Source organism: Seriola dumerili, unplaced genomic scaffold (assembly GCF_002260705.1).
Source record: "Seriola dumerili isolate Sdu_G_001 unplaced genomic scaffold, Sdu_1.0 BDQW01000432.1, whole genome shotgun sequence".
Lineage (NCBI taxonomy): Eukaryota > Metazoa > Chordata > Actinopteri > Carangiformes > Carangidae > Seriola > Seriola dumerili.
This window is the reverse complement of record NW_019174687.1, coordinates 4,027,085-4,046,359: the sequence shown is the minus strand read 5'-3', so window position 1 is coordinate 4,046,359 and position 19,275 is coordinate 4,027,085. Positions and strand designations below refer to the sequence as shown.

The 19,275-nt window shown below is 40.8% G+C and overlaps 1 protein-coding gene across 1 annotated transcript in view; it reads right to left on the bottom strand.

Moving 5' to 3' along the window:
- Positions 1-1,504: 1,504 nt before the first annotated feature.
- LOC111233848 (double-stranded RNA-specific editase B2-like) overlaps positions 1,505-19,275 on the bottom strand; it is a 38,955-nt gene continuing 21,184 nt past the window's right edge. Inside the window, exons 2-9 of the mRNA XM_022761751.1 lie at positions 16,234-17,183; positions 10,330-10,447; positions 8,724-8,892; positions 7,060-7,232; positions 5,432-5,585; positions 4,624-4,805; positions 3,920-4,101; positions 1,505-1,681 (exon numbers count right to left, since the gene is read on the bottom strand). Of these exons, the coding sequence (XP_022617472.1) occupies positions 1,505-1,681; positions 3,920-4,101; positions 4,624-4,805; positions 5,432-5,585; positions 7,060-7,232; positions 8,724-8,892; positions 10,330-10,447; positions 16,234-17,183 (2,105 nt within the window). The remainder of the gene's footprint in view (positions 1,682-3,919; positions 4,102-4,623; positions 4,806-5,431; positions 5,586-7,059; positions 7,233-8,723; positions 8,893-10,329; positions 10,448-16,233; positions 17,184-19,275) is intronic.

Below are 19,275 nucleotides of genomic sequence, written 5' to 3'. Positions count from 1 at the left end.
AGTTTGATATACACTTGCCCTTTACAACACTGGTCAAAATGAATGAGAGTGAAAAAACTTCACATAACATGATAACGTACAGTTACATCAAATATAGATTACTGAAATAACAGAAGACACATTTTCTAAAAGAAAACTAACACAAAAAAACTAAGAATAAAATTAAAATGTGACTTTCAGTTCAGTAGAAAATGAAACCAGGAGCTGATGTTACTAAAACAGATTTTGCTTTGCGGTCATCAGGTATCTTGTATTTATCACATTATAGTGGATATGACTGTTCACAAAGTCTCATTGTGAGGACCGGACCAAAACTGAACTGGTCCCCCCAAGGTAAAAGACTTGGTTTTAAGATTAGGATAAGTAGGTCACTGAGGAATTGAAAGTCAGTGCAATGTCCAGCTATATGACAAAAACTATTTTTGTGTGTGTGTGTGTGTGTGTGTGTGCACATTGCGCACACTGTATTGTAGTGTTTCAGAGGACCAATATGGGCTTGGACCTTATGAGGACACTGGTCTGTTCTCACTGCTACAAAGTGTTAAAACTGGGTTTAAGATCATTTTAGAGTTACGCAATGGAGTGTCCTCAGAAGTGTGTAAATACAAACTTTGAACATGCAAGATGTCCAACTTAATCATTGAGTGAGCGCTCTTCATATTTGGCCAGCAAAAATGACCCTTGACCCTTCATTCACATTAATTACAACAAATCAGGAGTATCTTCTAGTGTCTATTTCCTGTCAGATTACGCAACATTCATGCCATGTTTGCAAGAAGAAAATTTTATAAAAAATATTTGTAAATACTAACTTTGGGCCATATTTACCACCAAAAGTTGCCTTGTAGTCACACCAGAGTATTTGAAATTATTTTATTCAGCTTTTTTTTAAACAAGCTTTTTTATTTTGTTACATATTTCTAGGGATATTTCTATCAACAAATAAAACATAACAGTGTATGGCTCCCCTTTTGATTAACTAATTAATCTGATTTGAATGTTTGCAGCCATTTTGCCACCATTTTGTTGACTTTTACACTTTGCATTTACACATCCAGCTCCAAAGTGTGGCTGTTTCTTTGCAAGTTTTCAAGTTAAATTTTACTCAAACACTGCATATTGCTTAGTTAAACTTAAAAATATCTTCAGTGTTACTCCAGTGAGCCAGGTAGCTAGCTAAGTGGTTACAGCGACAAGGTTGTTAAGGTTTAAGCTAGCCAGACAAGCTAGCTTTAGCCTCCAAAGCTGCAGCGTTTAGGCTACTTAAGCTAGCATTACACGCTAAGAAGTCTACTCCAGTTTTTGCCTAAATTTGATTTGCTTTTGTGTATGGTTTGTGCTCATTTGCATAATTATGTATTTGACTGTCTCATGTCTCTTTAATCTTTAATTACCTTCTTCTCTCTCCTAGTGTCACATTCTTTGTACTTCATCCACATATACTCACAAAGAAAAAACACGAGCTTCCCTCTAACCCTCCATACTCAGCCTTTAGCACAGTTTTTCACACACTGACGTTTAAGTGATCCAGCTGTGGAGGTTTTCTGAGCCACGTTCCCAGACCTCCAACCTGCAGAGCTCCAGTAAACTGCTGCAGCGCCCTCTGGTAGCATCCAGCAGCCATTTTGGAGCCACAGTATGTCCCTGTCGCAGCTTCTGCGCCCGATATCTGGCCATTCAACTGAAAAAGAAAGACAGAAACATGATTTAATGAATTGGGATTTGTGGATTATAAGTACATATTGTACAGTGGAAGGGTTCATGTTGAGTTCTCAATTAAAAATAACACTTCCATCTGTGTAAATGTGTAAACTTAAAACCTCCAGAACACATACACTGAGTCATTGTGTGTTCAACAGTTAGACTTTGGGGGGAGAAAATACAGGAAAAACTTATTGTTTTGATGAAGATGGAGTAGATGTAATTTGAAGAATTACTAGTGAGGAAGTTGATCTTTTCATGGAAAAACTGCATCAAACACAGATTATTATTCCAAACAGAATATTTTTATGCATTAAAACATTAAGGATCTTTGGTTTCCATTTCTACTGTACAGTCCTTTCATGTGTCCCTTTAACTCTTCTTCAAATCACTGATTCTCTCAAACACAGATTATTATTCCAAACAGAATATTTTTATGTGTTAAAACATTAAGGATCTTTGGTTTCCATCTCTACTGTACAGTCCGTCTTTCATGTTTCCCTTTAACTCTACTTCAAATCACTGATTCTCTCAAACACAGTAAGGGAGACCGGGGCTGGTTGTAATATAGGTCAGTTGTATTACTTCCAATTTCTCCAATCAGGAACAAGTTAGGAATCATCTGATTCACTCTGTACCTGCTCAATTTTAGTCCTTATTCCACCTGTGAGGAAGTAGCTCCCTAAGTCTATGTTTTGTATGTTTGTATGTTTTCAGTGCTAATGTTTTAGCTGTTAGCTGTAAATTAAGCTAGTTCGTGGCAAGAGTCTGGGTTAGGTAACAACAATACACTTACACTGACACACACACTCAAATGTTCAATTGTTAAAGCTGGTGAACATTGCACATTTTGTTTAGTTTTATTATCATGTTCAAGTGTCTTATTACTACTATGACTGACAGTAACTACACACACACACACACTGAACCAGACATTTTTTGTTTGTGTTGCAGAAATAACACCTACACCATTTAATAGCAGACGTGTAACTAGTTTGTATTAAATTTTGAACGCACTGACACAGACTGAAATGTCAAAAATGTTACAACCATCCCCGGTCTCGCCTACCGCTGTCTAATTCATTGTTTCTCTGTCCCTCGTCCAGTCTTTTCAGCTCTGTCTTTATCTCCCCCTGTGCACAACATTTATAGCTCTTTCTCAAAATGCTTTGTGTCCTCTCTTCCATGTGATATTAAGAGCAGCTTCTCTTACAATGATTTCAGCTGCTTCTGTAAATAATTACGACTCTGTCTGCCGTCATCAAACTTTAAACCCAGGCCGGTTGTGCCCGGCACAACTCTCAGCATACATATTTTAATCTCACAGTGGAAATCAAACCTCTCTTTTAAAAGCATTGTCATAATGTGGCAGAGCTTGAACCCGATGTGGCATTTTTAATAAAGAGGGATTGCTGCCATGTGCTAATGAATCAGCTGGTAGACCCAAGCCGCTAACTCAACTTGTTTGTTCATCTTTTATTGGTGTAGAGTAATGACACTTTTATGTTGAAAATAAGTTGACCCCTCCACCCCCCCCGCTAATGCTTCATAGTCTTCATGAGCCTTCCACCCTGTTTTCTTTCAAATTAAAAAATCAAACTGTACATAAGAGTTCCCTCCTCCCAGTTGTAACCCTCCATCAACCAGCCAAGTTGCAGGAATTATCATCTCAACCTCCCCTTCCTGAGTTACAGCACTGAATGGCCAGAAGTGATTTTGCTGAACATTATGATGTCACAGTGAAGTTGACTTTTGACCATTTGGATATATTTTTTCTTTACAGACATTTGAGTTAAATTGTGTAATAATTAGTGAAAGAATTTGTGAGTTATTACCAAAACATGTTTTGTGAGGTCACAGTGTGTCAGAAGGGATGAAATCCTCTCTGGGTGTTCCTGATATATTGCATGCACAAGAACGGTTGTCATCACGACTGTGACCTTTGACCGCCAAAATCTAATCAGTTCATTCTTGAGTCTTAGTGAATGTTTGTGCCAAATTTGAGGAAGTTCCGTCAAGGGGTTACTGAGACATGACGTCCACAAGAATGGGATGGACAACCTGAAAACAATATGCCTCTGGGTCTGACTGTCGCGGGCGTGGAGGAATAAAAATAGAAAAAAAAGCATGCAGCAGCAGAGAGACCCCCCTCTCTGCCCCTCCTGACATGAAGCTGCTCTAGGTTCAGTGTTTTCCCCATTCAGCTTCTCTGACCCACCTGCTGCTGCAGCCTCTGCCAGCGGGCAAACAGGGAGCTCCTGCAGAGCTGTGACGGCGTCCCAGCGTCCCTTCTCCTTCCTGTGGAGGTGCTGATCTCCTCCAGGCCTCCATCACCGCAGCTCCAGTTTACGCTGATGTTTGGGGCCTTCCCCGCAGGCCGAACCTCGTTGCTGCTCAGACCTGACAGAGAAAAACCACAGGTAAGGCTTTAGAATGGATAGACAAATGAATCATTTCTCCATTGATTAGACAGAACACTAGTCGACTAGTTTCAAAGTAAGACTAACTAACCCTCCTCCACTCAGACTAGTTTCAGATTACATCCCTGTTTATCCAGAGTCATATAAAATATGAAACATTTGTGTGAAATTTTGTCATAATTGCTGTGTAGTCTTGAGTAATTGCTAAAAAGTGTTTTGTGAGGTCACCATGATCTTGACATTTGACCTTTGAATCCCAAAATCTATACTGTCCATGAGAAAGGGATGGACGAATGGGCAACTGGAAACCAATATGCCTCCGGCTCTGGCTGTCGCCGGCGCGGAGGCACAAAAACACAGTCACTCAAATGAAGAGGAACTCATCACTTCCTGTGTAACAGCGTCGACCTGCCAGATTGTGAATGTGCACAACAACACGTACTGTATCACTGAGAAAGATCAATATTGTATAAGCGTGTCAATCGGGTGGTTTAAGACATACAGCTGAGCAGCACCCGCCGGCGGCGGTAGGGGAGGGGCAGGTGCTTGACGGGTGCGAGGCGGCGTGTCAAGGCTCTGCCTAGGTGACCCGTGTGGCTCAACGTCCCCACCGTGAGGCTGTGCAGGTAAACCGGCTCCACCAGGTGAGACAGGAGTGCCCCCTGGAGTCCCACGACGCTCCACCTGTTGAGACAAACAATTAAAAAGAAAATACACTCTGGGCAGAGTCATGATGGCAGTTTGACGGCTGTGAAGATTTTCACTTAGGGACGATTAAAGTTTGACCAGTGTTCAACTGTCTAGAACGCAGCAAGATGCTCCTCTGCTGCCTGAACCCAGTGAACACATCATGAACACCAGCTGCAAATTCCCTGAAATAGACCGGCTGGATGAGAGAGCACCAAGATGACGTGACACGATCAGCTTCTCCTGCATGTTTGTTAGTCTAATGAAGAAGTGAGCTCCACTGTATCTGTGGTCCTGAACCTGGTCCTGCACCTCACCTAGTAGTGTAGACAACTACTTCTCTGTTTAGCTTGAGGTGTTTCCCAAAATAGTTTTGTGTGTTTTCTGATTGACTAAATAACAGCAGATATTTGTCACAGGTAAAACCAGAAATGGCAGATTTGTAGCTGCAGTGTGAACAGAGCTATGAAGAAATATTAACATGTATTACAGGATACCAACAGTTTATTCCAACTTGGGTTTGATTTTCCATTACAAGTCCCCATTTTTACAATGGGATAAACAAACTGAAAACAAATGTATTAAATATTAGCAAACAGCTTCCAGGACTGAGTCACACTCACTTTGCCATTTTGTCAGTGCAGGACATGGTGACCAGAGGTTTACCCGGTGACACGCCGTCCCATTTCTGATTGGCTCTCCGTGCCGTGACCGGCAGCGTCCCCTCGCCTCCGTTCACCTTCACTCTCAGGTGACAGCGAAACCTCCTGCTGGGGTCTGACGGAGGAGGAGTCAGGTTAGGGTCTAACACTCAACACTTTACTTTCATGTCCAGGATTTTCATTTTGTAGCCTGATTCAGTAACATTTTCTATTACAGGTGTAATTGTGCAGTAATTTTGTGGTAATGTGAAGAAAAACAGTCAAGTAAAATCAGAATAATGCCAAGTTGTAGTTGTATAATTACTGGGAATTACTGTAAAATATTGGGTTATGGAGTAAAATTAAAGCAGAATGAAGAGGGCCGGTTGGTAATTATATGGGAATTGTTATAATAAAAAATACAACCCACATACAGGGTAAGACAGGAGAGTCGTTTCTGTATACACTACCATTAATATTGATAGTATTAATATCTCTTATTGCATTGTGTAATACCAAGTCTCATATTTTAACTGTCAACATTGTTGTTGTCCAAAATAACTGCAGCAGCCAGTTTGCACCACACAGCAAAGTACTTTTACTCCATAATTACCCAATATTTTTACAGTAGCTATACAACTTCCACTTGGCATTATTCTGAATTTACTTGACTGTTATCTCTTGGTAATTTCTACACGTTACTACATAATTAACAGCCTGTACATTAAAGGGTCACCCCTGATTCCAGAACCTTAGAATCAATGTCCATGTTTCTGATTTTTTTTAATTGATTCAAACAGTGATATTGTGTTTGTGTTCATGAACAACCAAGCCAGCAAGAGCTTTGTGGAGGGCGGGGGGGGGAAGAGACTGAAAACATCCACAAAAATGGCGACAAAGGTGGGTAACACAGTGCGCAGAGAAACAGAAGACAGAGAAAGTCAACTTCAAGTAATCATAGTATAAGGTGGTGGCTAGACTCCCACTGTGCGGCTTAATTAGCTCGTTAAGGAACAGCCAATCAAGCAAGTAGACTAATTACCTGTGCCTGTGTTTTCTGCTCAGCCTGGAGAGTGTGAGAGTGGGGTTAGTGTCCTGTGGGAGAGTGACGAGCGTGGTTCTCATCTTGTTCTCGTACATATCAAGCGTGCAGCCAAGGGTTGTTGTTGTTTTTCATTAGCACAGCAAATAATAAATATTATCAAGTATTTCCATTTGAGTTTAACAATTTTATCAGGTTGGAAATACAAGAGCAAGTGGCTGTGAGCTGTTGCAAAACATTTGAGCCTTTCCAGCATCAAGCTTCAACTTATCTGCTGAAGATGTGTCATCTACAAGGAGGAGGAACAAAGACGGAGCGGCTTAATGGAGCCAGAAGTTTTGGTATTTATTAATTAATGAGTTTTATGGTGGAGTTTCCATTTATAAATAAATGAAACTCCTCAGGGTCAGTGGGTTTGTGCAGTCACCAAGAACGGCAGCAGAACAATAGATTGTTAAAGACGTACAGTATGTATCTACAGCAAAGTGCATAATGGTAATAAATACAAAAAAGCAATGACGGAAACGTGACAGAAAACCATGAGAGCCGATAACATCATTACCGCCACGATCTAAATGTGTTTTTCTCTCACATGCAGTTGTGGTCTCGTAGGGGCAGTTGAGTCGAGCGTCTCCACACGGTGACGAGCTGACGTACATGTGGAAGAGGACGCCGTCCCGCAGCTGTAACCCGCCTTTATTTGCTACAAAGATCGATGGTTCCCCACCGTCTGCTGACTTACTTCAGAGAGGAGAGAGAAATAAGAGGAAGATTCATTTCAACATGAAAGAAAGAAAAAAAAACAACCTCTAACTGAAGACTGATGGCACAAACTGAAAACAAGTTGAATGGTGGATGAAATTCTATTGATCCCTGTGGTGTAACTGTCTCTCTTCGATAATTATTGACAAGCTTATCAACGCTGGAAGATAAAGTTCACTATTAGGACCATAAGATTTCAAAGTTAGATATTTAGTTCCATGCAACACTGAATATTTGTGACTCAATCAAAGTTAGAGTTAGAAAAACACCCTCAGTTATAAATTAATGAGAGTTTAATAGTCAAAAAATCAAAAGATTGGTGCATGGAAATACCTGACATAACCGTTTCCCATAAGAGCCCCACCCACTTTAAAACACATACAGAAACCATGAAGTGGAATAATACAGTATAGTGGCAGATAACAAGTGCTGAGTCATACAGCTCCATTGTTTGCAGAGACTATTAAAAACACATCAGTGAGCCTCGCTGTTACACTGGGTGACGTGTTTCTTCATCACCATGAACGCACACACACTGTAGTTTATTTTGACTCGGTCCCACACACACACACACACGCACACACACAAACACCAAAACACACCAAATATGGATTAATCCACAGCTGAAAATAGTCCCCAACAAATGCACCATTTCCTCCAGTTTGAGTGACGTTTGCTAAAAACGACAGTGAAAAGCTGTTTTGGGAAATAACTTAGACTATTTTAAAAGGTAAACTATATATTTGTGATGTGTTTTTAAAGATGTACTTCTTTAGTAAGAACCAGTGGGGAGGAGCTATGTGCAGCAGCAGGGTAGAGAGGTCATAGAGCACTGAGAGATGGACTGAGGCTACGTCCACACAGCTATGTTTTCATTCTAAAATGCACATCTTTTGCTATGTTTTCACCTCCCGTCCACACAACTCCGGACTTTTCAAACACTGAAAACAGAGACCTTTGGAAACGCTGCTGGACCTGTTTTAGTTTAAAAACTCTGCACCTTTGAAAACGATGATGTAGACCCGCACAGTCGCTCCCTGATCGGCTCTCATCAGCCTTGACTACCGGTGGTAGTCACAACATGATAATAAAATACAATCGTTACTGACCTTTTGTGTCTTTGCTAGCAGCTGTTATTCAGTTGAACTCTGCATTTTAACATTGTCTAACTGTCACTGTCATTTTAACAGTAACCCAACACAGTCTTTGCTGTTGCTTGTTTGTAGTATATTTGCAACTAATCAACTGCAGTCGACAATCTACTTCCTGTTTACACCGGCTCGCACATGCCCAGTGTACATGTGTTTTCAGGTGTGTGAGTCTGGACAGAGATCGTTTTCGTTTGAAAATGAAAACGTAGTAGTGCGGACGTAGTATGACACACTGCTGCTTTTGTTTTTATTGTTAGATTTGTGGACGGTAGGAGAAAGAAAAGGCAACAAAGATGAACATAAATATTATAGTTTGTACCAGAGCAGCAGCTCCAGCTGAGTATACAGGAATCGAACCAGCGCCCTTCTGCTGACGACTTCAGCGTGGCAGTCGCTGAGCGTCGAGTCGCGGTCGGTCACATGGTCCAGGTCCAGACACTTAGTCCCTGTGGCCAGAGACACGACCTGGGCTGATCGGAGGTCAAACCCTGGAGGACAGATAAGAGAAAGAGAGGATAGTTAGAGCTGTAGGAACAGAAGAGAGGAACCACAGCTCAGATCTTTGGTGACTCACTGAGCAAGTGATTTACCGTCTGATGGAACAAGACATTCAACATGATACAGTTCAAACAAGACGCCTCATCTGACTCTCACAACGAGAAAACAAGACGTCTCCTCTGTACTCGCGCCCCGCCCCCGCCTCAGCATCCCGTCACAGCCACATTAACAGGCTGAGAAGGGCTGATGAAAAGTGTATGACTGAACAATCACTGCACCGCCTTAAAAAAAACAGGCTGTTGTGTTGCAATCTGGCCTCATCAAAGATTCGCAGGATGGTAAAGATGACTGCCTCCCTTCGAGATCCACGGGGTAATCTGAGGTAACTCGTTTCTTTGAGTGACGGTGACACCCTCTCATGTAAGAGGGACTCAGACGCTTCTCTTCTGCCTGCTTTAAATGATGAGCTCAGACAAGTGGCAAAACATTTTCATCCACGCTCTTAAAGTGATAATCCAGTGCTGCTGCTGCTGCTGCTGCTGCTGCTGCTGCTGCTGTGTTTCTTCACTTTGCAGACACCATGGGGGAAAGAAAAGGACTGTAGCATCCTTTTCTTTGGATTTCTGCTCAACTTCAGTGAAGTTCAGAAAGTGTTCAGACCCCTTCACTTTTTGCTCGCTTCATTTTGTTGTAGATTTAATTTAAAATGGATAAAATTGCCTTCATACTTTCTTATTTACAGCCCAACCTATCCCAAGATTCATTGCGTGCCGGTAATGAAAATAATATGGCAGTGAACAACACCAATAGAAAGCGCGAGGATTACACCTTTAAATGTAAATAATGGGTTTCAGCTCAGTTCAACAGCTAACGGTTCAACTGTTAAAACCAACGGCCTTAAAACCTCAAGTTTTTGTGAAAAAAACGTTACATGTTGTGAAGGTTGCTGGGTGATACAACAGTAAAGGCAAAAATCCAGTCATTTTGCGTTGGGCTACAATGGATACAAAGGGCCACACCTTCGTACAATACGTCCTCTGAAGGATGCGGCCCCTGAATTGGACACAGTTTACATGTCGGGATAAAAACCAGAATAGGAAGTCCCAGGAGCTCTCTGTGATTAACTGTGGTGTGGTATAGATCAGGCCAAGGGTCTAAAACCGTTTCTAAAGCTTTGAGTGTTCCCAGGAGCACAGTGGCCTCAGTAAGTGTGAAACGGCAGAAGTTTGGAACCACCACCGGTTCTTCCTGGAGTGGGAGGAGAGGCCTTGGTCAAGGAGGTGACCAAGAACCAAGAGCATGAGGAGAAAGATTCTCTGGTCTGATGAGGCAAACCTGAACCATGTGGGCACAACTCCAAACACTACTGCACTGCTCATCACCTGGACAACAGTGAGAGTCTGGACCGTCATGTCTCCGCCACTCACCTCTGGTCATTACGATGCCTGCCAGGACCTTGTGACGGGCGTGCGAGGTAGAGAAACAGCTGTCTGTCAGCTCCGTGTATTTCTCTCTCACCAGGTGGAAGATTGACTCGGCGAAGAACTGCAGAAGAAGAAATGGAAGGTACGATTATGAAGCTGAAGATGCATAATTAACGTCCGCTTTTTAAAAAAAAATTCCTACTCTCTTTTTTTCTGTCTTTCTCTTCTTACCAGACTTTCCTGCAGATGTATTTATTATTATTCTGATCAGGTTGGGATTATTTCGGCCGAAGGTTTTTCAAAGTCTGACACTGAAAGATAATTATCTTAATTACAGACAATTATCACTGGATTCATTCGATACTGTAGAAAACTTAAAAACATGATGATTCTCAGGCAAGTTCTGGAGTTTTAAGGAAAGCCTGCAGGAGCTGTGTGTCCTGCACCTCCTCTTTGTCTCTGTCCCGCTCCAGCTTCAAACTATTTCCCTTCAGTCCCTCAACTCATCAAGGAACCTTCTGGTCCCTGTCATTCCCCACCTGTCCACCAGATGCCCTCGTAGTGTCTCCCGCCTTTGCCAGTCTCCTTCCGCTGCACCTGTTGCTCATTCTCTTATAATCAAGTCACACCTGTCCCTCGTCAAGGCCAGGAGTATAAACACCTGGCATGTGCTAGCTCCTACAATATTTGCTTTACCTGCCATTGTGGTCCAGCTGTTGTCACCTGTTGTAGCCCATGCTTGCTGCCTGTTTCTGTAACCCTCAGACCTGCTTCTGCCCATTTGTCATTTTAAACCTTTAATTCAACCTGCTCCGTCTGAGTTGTCTTCCTTGTTTTTAAATTTCAGAACTCGCATACACAATCAAATAATATATAGTAATATAATAATATATTTACTATTATAATAAAACTTTTCTTAACAAAGTGCTTTTTATGGAAAACAAACCAAGATAATTAACATGTTTAACAGATTTTATACCAAAAATAAATCAAATAAAAAGTGTTAATACATAATTCATCATTCATAATTCATTCTCTACTCACACAATACTCATAATTGTCGATGTTCCTAACAAGTTGGCTGGACAAATGTCAGTTCAGCCTATATTTAAACCTGCGGACACTGTGACTCCTGCTGTCTTATTTTCCTTAGACGACAGCCGATGAAAACACACCGATGAAAACGTTCAAACAAAGTCTGCAGGGAGGCACCAAGAGCTGAGATATCGCCTGGACCACGAGCGCCGACTCTGACAGTCTGTCAATGATGGCCGAGAGTTTTTCTCCCTATAAACTCCCCCAGTCTGCGGAGGAAGAGGTGTTGCACTCCTGCTTGTCAAAATATGCCTAATTATATTTTTTTAGAGCAATGTCACTCTCTTGGCAGACATCAGGAAGTTACAGGTATAGTTTCCATATGCAGCAGGGTTCAGGTAAATGTCAGGAGGAGCATCAAAACACAACAACTGTGTGGGGTTTTAATAGGAGGAGGATCTTCTTCTACTTCTGACGAGATGATATAAAAATATCAGCTGTGCCGAATGTTCTGGTATTAAACATGACTGCTGAATATGTGAGAGAAAATAAAACCGATCGGCCCATCAATCTCTTCCTTCAGTTTGGAGGAAGCAGATGAAATATTTGAGAGTCTGGATTGAGCTCAGTAGTGGCTGCAAATAATTAATGTTTGATAAATTAATACGAGACCGGTGGGTAAACTAGACTTCCACTGATTGTCTGAACTTTAAACAACTCATACATGATCATCACCATCAGAAAAAAATCGTAAAACTTATTTGGATGTCATGTTTTTAATGAAGCTTTAATGACCTGAGGAATAAACAAAGATCATTTCATGAGATTTATGACACTATGTTTATGTGGTCCACTGTAGGTTAATGAGTAGTAGTAATAGTGCAGTATTCCAAATCTATTGTGTGCCACTTAAAGGATAATGGATAAATTTACTGATCATAAAACCCAAATCAAACATGTTAGTCCATCTCATAAAGCTTTTAATTCCCTCTGTGTCTGTGGGTTTGAGCTCTGAGCTTTTTGGTTCCTACTGAAAATGTACATCTTTCAAAAACTGGTCACAAATATGCTGTTTTCAAACATTATATAAAAATACTGGAAACTGTAGTTTTTAGAAAATGTCACTCAAGTTGTTAAGCTAAGCTAACCAGCTCCTCACTGTTACATTTAATGGACAGATATGACAGTGGTATCAATCTTCCTGGTGTATTTCCCAAACTTTCCCAATCTATTCGTGTAACTGCACATGCAGTAAAAAAAAAGATTTGTGTGAGCTGTTTGGGGTACTTTTTGTAGGACAGTTTCAGGTGGACTGCAGTTTTTGGTGTGACAGGTTCAGGTGCGTCCAGGTGATCAAAAACAACAGCCGAGTTAGTGACTGTAGTTTGACCTGCTCTGTAGTTGGGCTACTTTAAAATCCTTAGAGCCCCAATGCTGCAATTTCTGTCATAAATCTGAGTCACTCTGAACACACAGACACAATACACATATTTTTAGATTCAATGTGACTTAAACTTTCCAATGATGTCATTGTATTGCAAATAAATGTCCATAAATCTGGTGAGATCATAGAAAACAGCTGCTCCCTACACTGTAACTCCAGAACTTGCCTGAGAATCACCAGCTTTATAAAATTTTTAATTAAGTAAAATAATTCATTGAAAGCTGTCAGTACATCCAACAGTACACATGTAAACAGGAACTAGCAAATTCAGCGTATTTAATTCTCAAAAATTTAAACAAATAATTAAAAAAAACATTGGTAATGTTGTAGTCCATGGCAACACTCACATCTCTTCCTATAATTGAAGGTTGACTTTTAACGTTCAAATCATTTTATTTTACTGATATTACTGCACAAAATATAATATGCACAAAAAGCCCTTCCCCTGAATGGTCAGAAGTCGGGTTCTAAGTTCTGATTGGATGACTTTTTGCCAGTTACGTCTGGAAACACTGCAGCAAATAAACACAGTTAGTGACCAGCTGGTGAACACAGTGGAGCATTTAGCAGCTAAAAAGACCAAACAGAGCTAAAAGAGAATGAATACTGTACTCTACATTGTCCTATACTATCTTATACTACTGTACTATGTTCTGGCCAAATCAATGAATGCACCTTTTATTTGGTTTCTCATTAGCTTACTCAATATGTTTGCACATTGTTCTCCCTATATTATTGAGCTTAAGCATTTTGTTAACCATGTCTTCGTGTAAAAACAGGGCTGTATCCAGTATTTTAGTAATATTAAAGCCAGGAGACTAAATCCTCTCAGCACATCCCCACCCACCAAACCCCCAAAGTTTCACAATCTTTTATCTATAAATTGGATCTACCTACATTATGGTTCAGATCAAACCCATATGCAAATTTAATATGTGTAAGCTACATATATCGAATTTCCAAATATGAAATATATATATATAATAATATATATATGTAAAAAATGATATGAAATTGGAACAATTATATATCATATATATAATTGTTTTAATACACTATAAATAATATCAAATAAATAATATAGAAATCAAATATATAGTGTTAATTATAATAATATATATATAATCACATCACAGATATTTTAAATATATGTAGATATACAAATTTTACTATGGGCATTTCATATATGTTATGAACTTATATACATCCTCTGGATATATGAAGATATATGTGATAATAATATATCCCCTTATAGGTGACATATATGGCGAAATCACTCTTCAAATAGGGAAACATATATTGTGTATTACAACCGTATGAGAAAAGACTTTTTTCAGGAATGTAGTTTTGGTGGAAAATCTAATTACTTATTGATTTTAGATTTAATTTTAGATGTAATTGTAGAATTGAAACTCTTCATCACTTACCACGCCAGACTTTTTGATGTATTACCCAGACATGACCTCAGTGACGTCTTGTTTTTTTGCGGTCCTTATTTTGTAGGAGCATGCAGTTGATTTTTTTTTTTTTTGAGTGAAACTCTCTGCTCAATGTTTTCTGGATGACAGTGGCACAAGGTCGTGTGTAATGAGTGTGTTAAACAATTATCTGTCAGATTATTATGCTCTTCACACCGCCTTCCCGCTCTACCTCAATCTCCTTGGTCTGCTGCCGCTCCTCCTTCATCCCTAATGTGGTGTAATAATGTTCATTAATGCGTCACGCCGCCTGACAGACAGTTCATATTGAAGGTTGTGTGTGTATGTGTGTGTGTGTGTGTGTGTGTGCGCTAAATGATGAGTTGGAGGGGCTGTGAAAAAAAATCGTCTTCTAGACAAAGAGGAGGAGGAAAGCTTCTGCAAATTGTTCACTTATTAAGTTTTGGTGTGTCAGCCTGCAGCGGCGTAAAATCACCTTTTTGTTCAAATTCCGAGCATCGAAAACCAAAATGTTACTGTTGCCTCTTCCTGTCTACAGATTCTCTCTTCAGATCGCCCCCAGGGTTTAATAAAGTATCTACACGTCTATCTTTCAAATATTCCTTTGCATATTTGAATGACGGCGTGGCTCTGCATTAGCCATGTTCAGTGCCCCCCTTCAGCTCCGTGGAGCTGATCTCAGGAGACAAATCTGCTTGTATTCATAAAGCACGACAGCGAAAGACGTCAAGGACAATTCTCAGAGGCCTCAGATACATAATGAAGTTGTTTAGATGCTACAGACGAGCATACAGGACACCATCCAGCTCTCAGGCCTCAGGACATGATGGTCATGCTGATGTGCGGCACACTCCATTTGGTAGCATACGGCACACCTCAGACCCATTTATCCAGATCATTTAGAAGACTGGTGAAAGCTGAAGAGATGAGGGACAAATTTAGTGTCACTGCTTGAAGCTGACTCATGGTCTTTCCAAGTGAAGGGAAACACGTGAAGGACACCAACTGACACACTGGACCTGGAGTAAATGTACTTTTTTGTCACATTTCAGAGTCACCTCTATTTATGTCCTGTAAAATCCTGATTAGACATTTTTGTGGAAAAAAACCTACTTCTGCAGTGCAGTTTTTTAATGCTTATTTTTCAGGTTTTTCTGTGTACGTTACACACAATTTTACATACAAGAAAAAAGGCAGCTTTTTTTAAATAATGCTCAGAAATTATGGAAAAACCTGCCAAGAGCTACAAGAGATGCTCAGCGAACATGTATAAACGACAGCTGAAAACTTGGCTTTTAATTCATTCTCTCACATTTTGCTATTCTTACTGGTTTCTGATATTATTTTCATTTACATATTTTATCATCTACTGTATTTCTATTGTCTGTTTTCATTGACCTTCAATCTACCCTTATTTTAGTGTGCTATTTGATTTTTTTTATTATTGTGAAGCACTTTGAGCTACATCTCTTGTATGACAAGTGCTCTATAAATAAAGTTTATTATTATTGTTTTGAATTTTTCTTGATATACTTAATGATTTTAACCCTTCAGGACTCAAAAGAAAATAAAACTATTTATTTTCTCCACTTTGCATATTGCAAACTAACAGGGGTCAAGTACAGGCCATTTTAAAGGTGTCACAAGCAGTATTTGGGAAATTATTCCATCCTTAACTATGCAAAGCCAACAAAAAGAATATTTAAAATCAAAAGAAATGTGTTGAAACGGGACTGCACAGTGGGATGGTCTACACCCAGAGCTATGGCTTGCAAAAAATCTGGTAAACTCAGTTCTTTCAAACTCCACCCAAACATGTAAAGTCGGTGGAGTTACCCTTCAAGGACCAGAAGGTTGTGGCTCCTGCTCTATGCAAGAGGCAGGAAACTGAGTTGACCACAGAGCCACTATACCCTGACAACCTGCTGATGTCAAATGCAGTGTGATTCATGTACTGTGTGGTGATTACAGAAAGAAAGTCCTACTCACCAGAGGTAGCTGATTTTTGGCTCTGCTGCCCTGGAGGCCCATGACCTTCCTCTCCGGTCCTAGACTCATGTTGTAAAGAGACTGCAGGGCGGCTGCTGCTGCCTGTGCCTTTGCCAGTCTTTTACTATGACCGCACCCTTCAAACACCCTGCCCTCCACCCTTACCACCATTACAAAATTCCTCATCACTCTGCCATGAACTCTTTCCGCCAGGCACATATACCTGAGTCCTGGTCGCAGCTCATTGAGCAGCGCCACTGGGCTGAGGTGCTCTAAAAGTGATGTGCTGAGGGCTCGTCTTTTTGGATTTGTCGAGGAGACCAAGTCCAGTGTGAGTTGAACAAGTCGTTTGTAGTTGTAAATGCTGGAGAAAACCTCCTTCTTTGCTGTGTTGCAGTGCAGGAGATCACAGTTCTCACACAGCGATGGCTCCAACCCTTTGAGGAATGCATCAGGGATGTCCAGTTTATCTGCTGTAAAATCCATAGGTGTGCTGGTGAAGTTCCCCATAACAGCGTGAACCTGGGAAGCATTTGGGAACTGGATGAATGACCGGAGAGCCAGCTCTGCAGCCCTCATCTTAGCCTGCTTCTTTGTAGGTCCTCGACCCTCAAAACGGAGACCGTTGACCTCCACACCTACAGAAAACACCGGAGCGTGCAGAGGACCAGTCTTTGAGACGATCTCATACCGCAGCCCGGGTCGTAACTCGTTCAGCTGCACCAGCGCGTTCTTCTGAGTAACAGCCCAGGTCTCTCTTTTACAGGTCAAGTGGCTTTGGTAGAGCAGCCGGTCCTTTCCATCCACCAACGGCTGCTTCCTCTTCAGGGCTTTGGGTCCGTGTCTGGGGAAAGTTGTGCAAAAAGTTGATGGATGATACTTTCGTAGTAAGTCGCAGTCCACCTGGATTTTATCATCCTGATTCTCTTTCACCTCCAAACTGCTCGTACCTGATGACAGATCAAAATGTAATCATAGTGTATTTTGTTAGTTTGGTCAAACATTTTCACATGGACATGGAAGGTTTACCACCTGGGCATTTGCATGGGGCCCTGGAGTGATGTAATGATTTCTTTAGGCCACTAGAACTATGTGAAAAATGAGTGAGAAACATACAGCAAGCAAGCAAACCCTCGGATGGAGTGTTAAATATTGTCCAGATACACTACAAGCGATGTAGCGCGAAGAGGAGATGTGATGTTTTTTTTTTGAGCCACTTATGATTTGTCCCTCTGAAAATAAATATAATTTAAAACTAATCGTTTTAATCATCTGTGATTTGTACACGTTACATTTTATATTTTCCCACCATAATAATCAATATACTGTCATTGGAACATACTGTAATACATTAGGTCACTTGGCCCTGTGCTGCCCTAGTCATGGTAATCTGTCCATGGCAGCAGAACATAAAAACTTCAGTTTTACTAGCAGAAAAAAACAACTACATTTTTTTTAAAGTGCAGGAAGGAAAAAGCTTTACTTGAATTGTCTGCATCTTCAGCTGATGACGCTCCAGTATCCCAGTGTCTTATGGGACTGATGAGGGTTGATAACACGTTGCCTCGCTCTGAAAAACAAAATCACAAATGCATGAAATGATTGAGCATTTTCTCCACAGCATGACGCAATGCCATATAATGTCATAAAGGGAAAGATACAGATTTTCACCACCGTGTACTTACACTAAATAAAACAGCTCGTCTCTCAGACTTTTGCGTTCCGTAAATGAGCCCAATTACTGTCATGTTCCCGAATGCCTATACTGCATGGTTTTATATTCACTCCTACCCATGGAAGTAATGAAATGGACTGAGGTAAACACATTTATAGCGATAGTGCAAACGTAACGTGCGAGGCTGGGAGGGCCATTAAAGTTCCCACTAAAAGATTGGAGCGAAAAACAAACAGACATTCAGCTTAGAGCCAGCCGGGGTAATTGAAAGGTGTCGGTGATAAGGACTGAGGTTTTCAGACAGGAAGCATCGAGGGGCTTAAACTGAACGAGGAGCTTTGTCTTATTAACCCGGTCACACAGTTTTTGAATCAAGCGCAATCGTTTTTCATTTGATTTCAGCAGATTTGGTGAGGGGGTTCAAGGGTTTCACAAAAACCAGTGTTCTTGGTATTATTGTTTTTTTCTTCAGATATATAAGAAAATATCGCACCGTTTTATACTGGGACAATAATGGCATTTTGTTGCACATGACCATGCTTCTCCAAATTTGGGGTTTTTCGTCTTTACCTATGTCCTCTTTCAACTCCCAACTCCCCAGATTATTGCCCATGTTAGAATCAACTCTTCACCTCTTTCACAGAGAGATACAAAAGGAGGGAACAGAGACAAACTTCCAGAATCAGAAATGTTAACACGACCATTGTGTATGAAGCGTCACAGAGGCAAATATTCTTCTGATATGTTTGTCTTTCCTTTGGGACCGGACGAGGCATCCTAGACACAGAATAGCTTTATTTTTGTCCACTGGATCAGGCCATGATCGGGCCGATGTCTCGGCTGGATCAGTCTGTTCTTTTCGGTTTTCGAAAGGTGACGTGTCTTTTTTCTGTCGTGAGCTTTACGTGTGTGCATATGTCATCAAGGAAAAAGGTGTGTTCTATGAGACTCCCAACCACCGCGTCCTTAAAGGATAGGACCAGACTTTTTATCAGTATGACAATGACAAAAATCCAGTGTTTGTCAGGTGTAAAATTTCACTCTGAGGTTTAGAGGAAAACCTACATGCAACCTACATGAATGAATCTTGAACTAGAAGAGTGCAACTTTGGACTTCATCCACTTGATTTTGCTACCTATTGTTTAAATCATGCTAAAAACCTTAAAGTATATTCACACACTCTTCATTTGCAGAGCTTTCCTCCGTGCTCCAGACCCAGCAACTTACTTATTATATTTTCCACATCTTCTGACTTTGGGATTTGGCTTCAGGAAACTCGAGCACTGTAACTGATCACCTGCTGATCCTGAAACCAGTGACCCCATTTTATCTCCATTTAGATTTATCTGGTGCCCTGCCACCATTT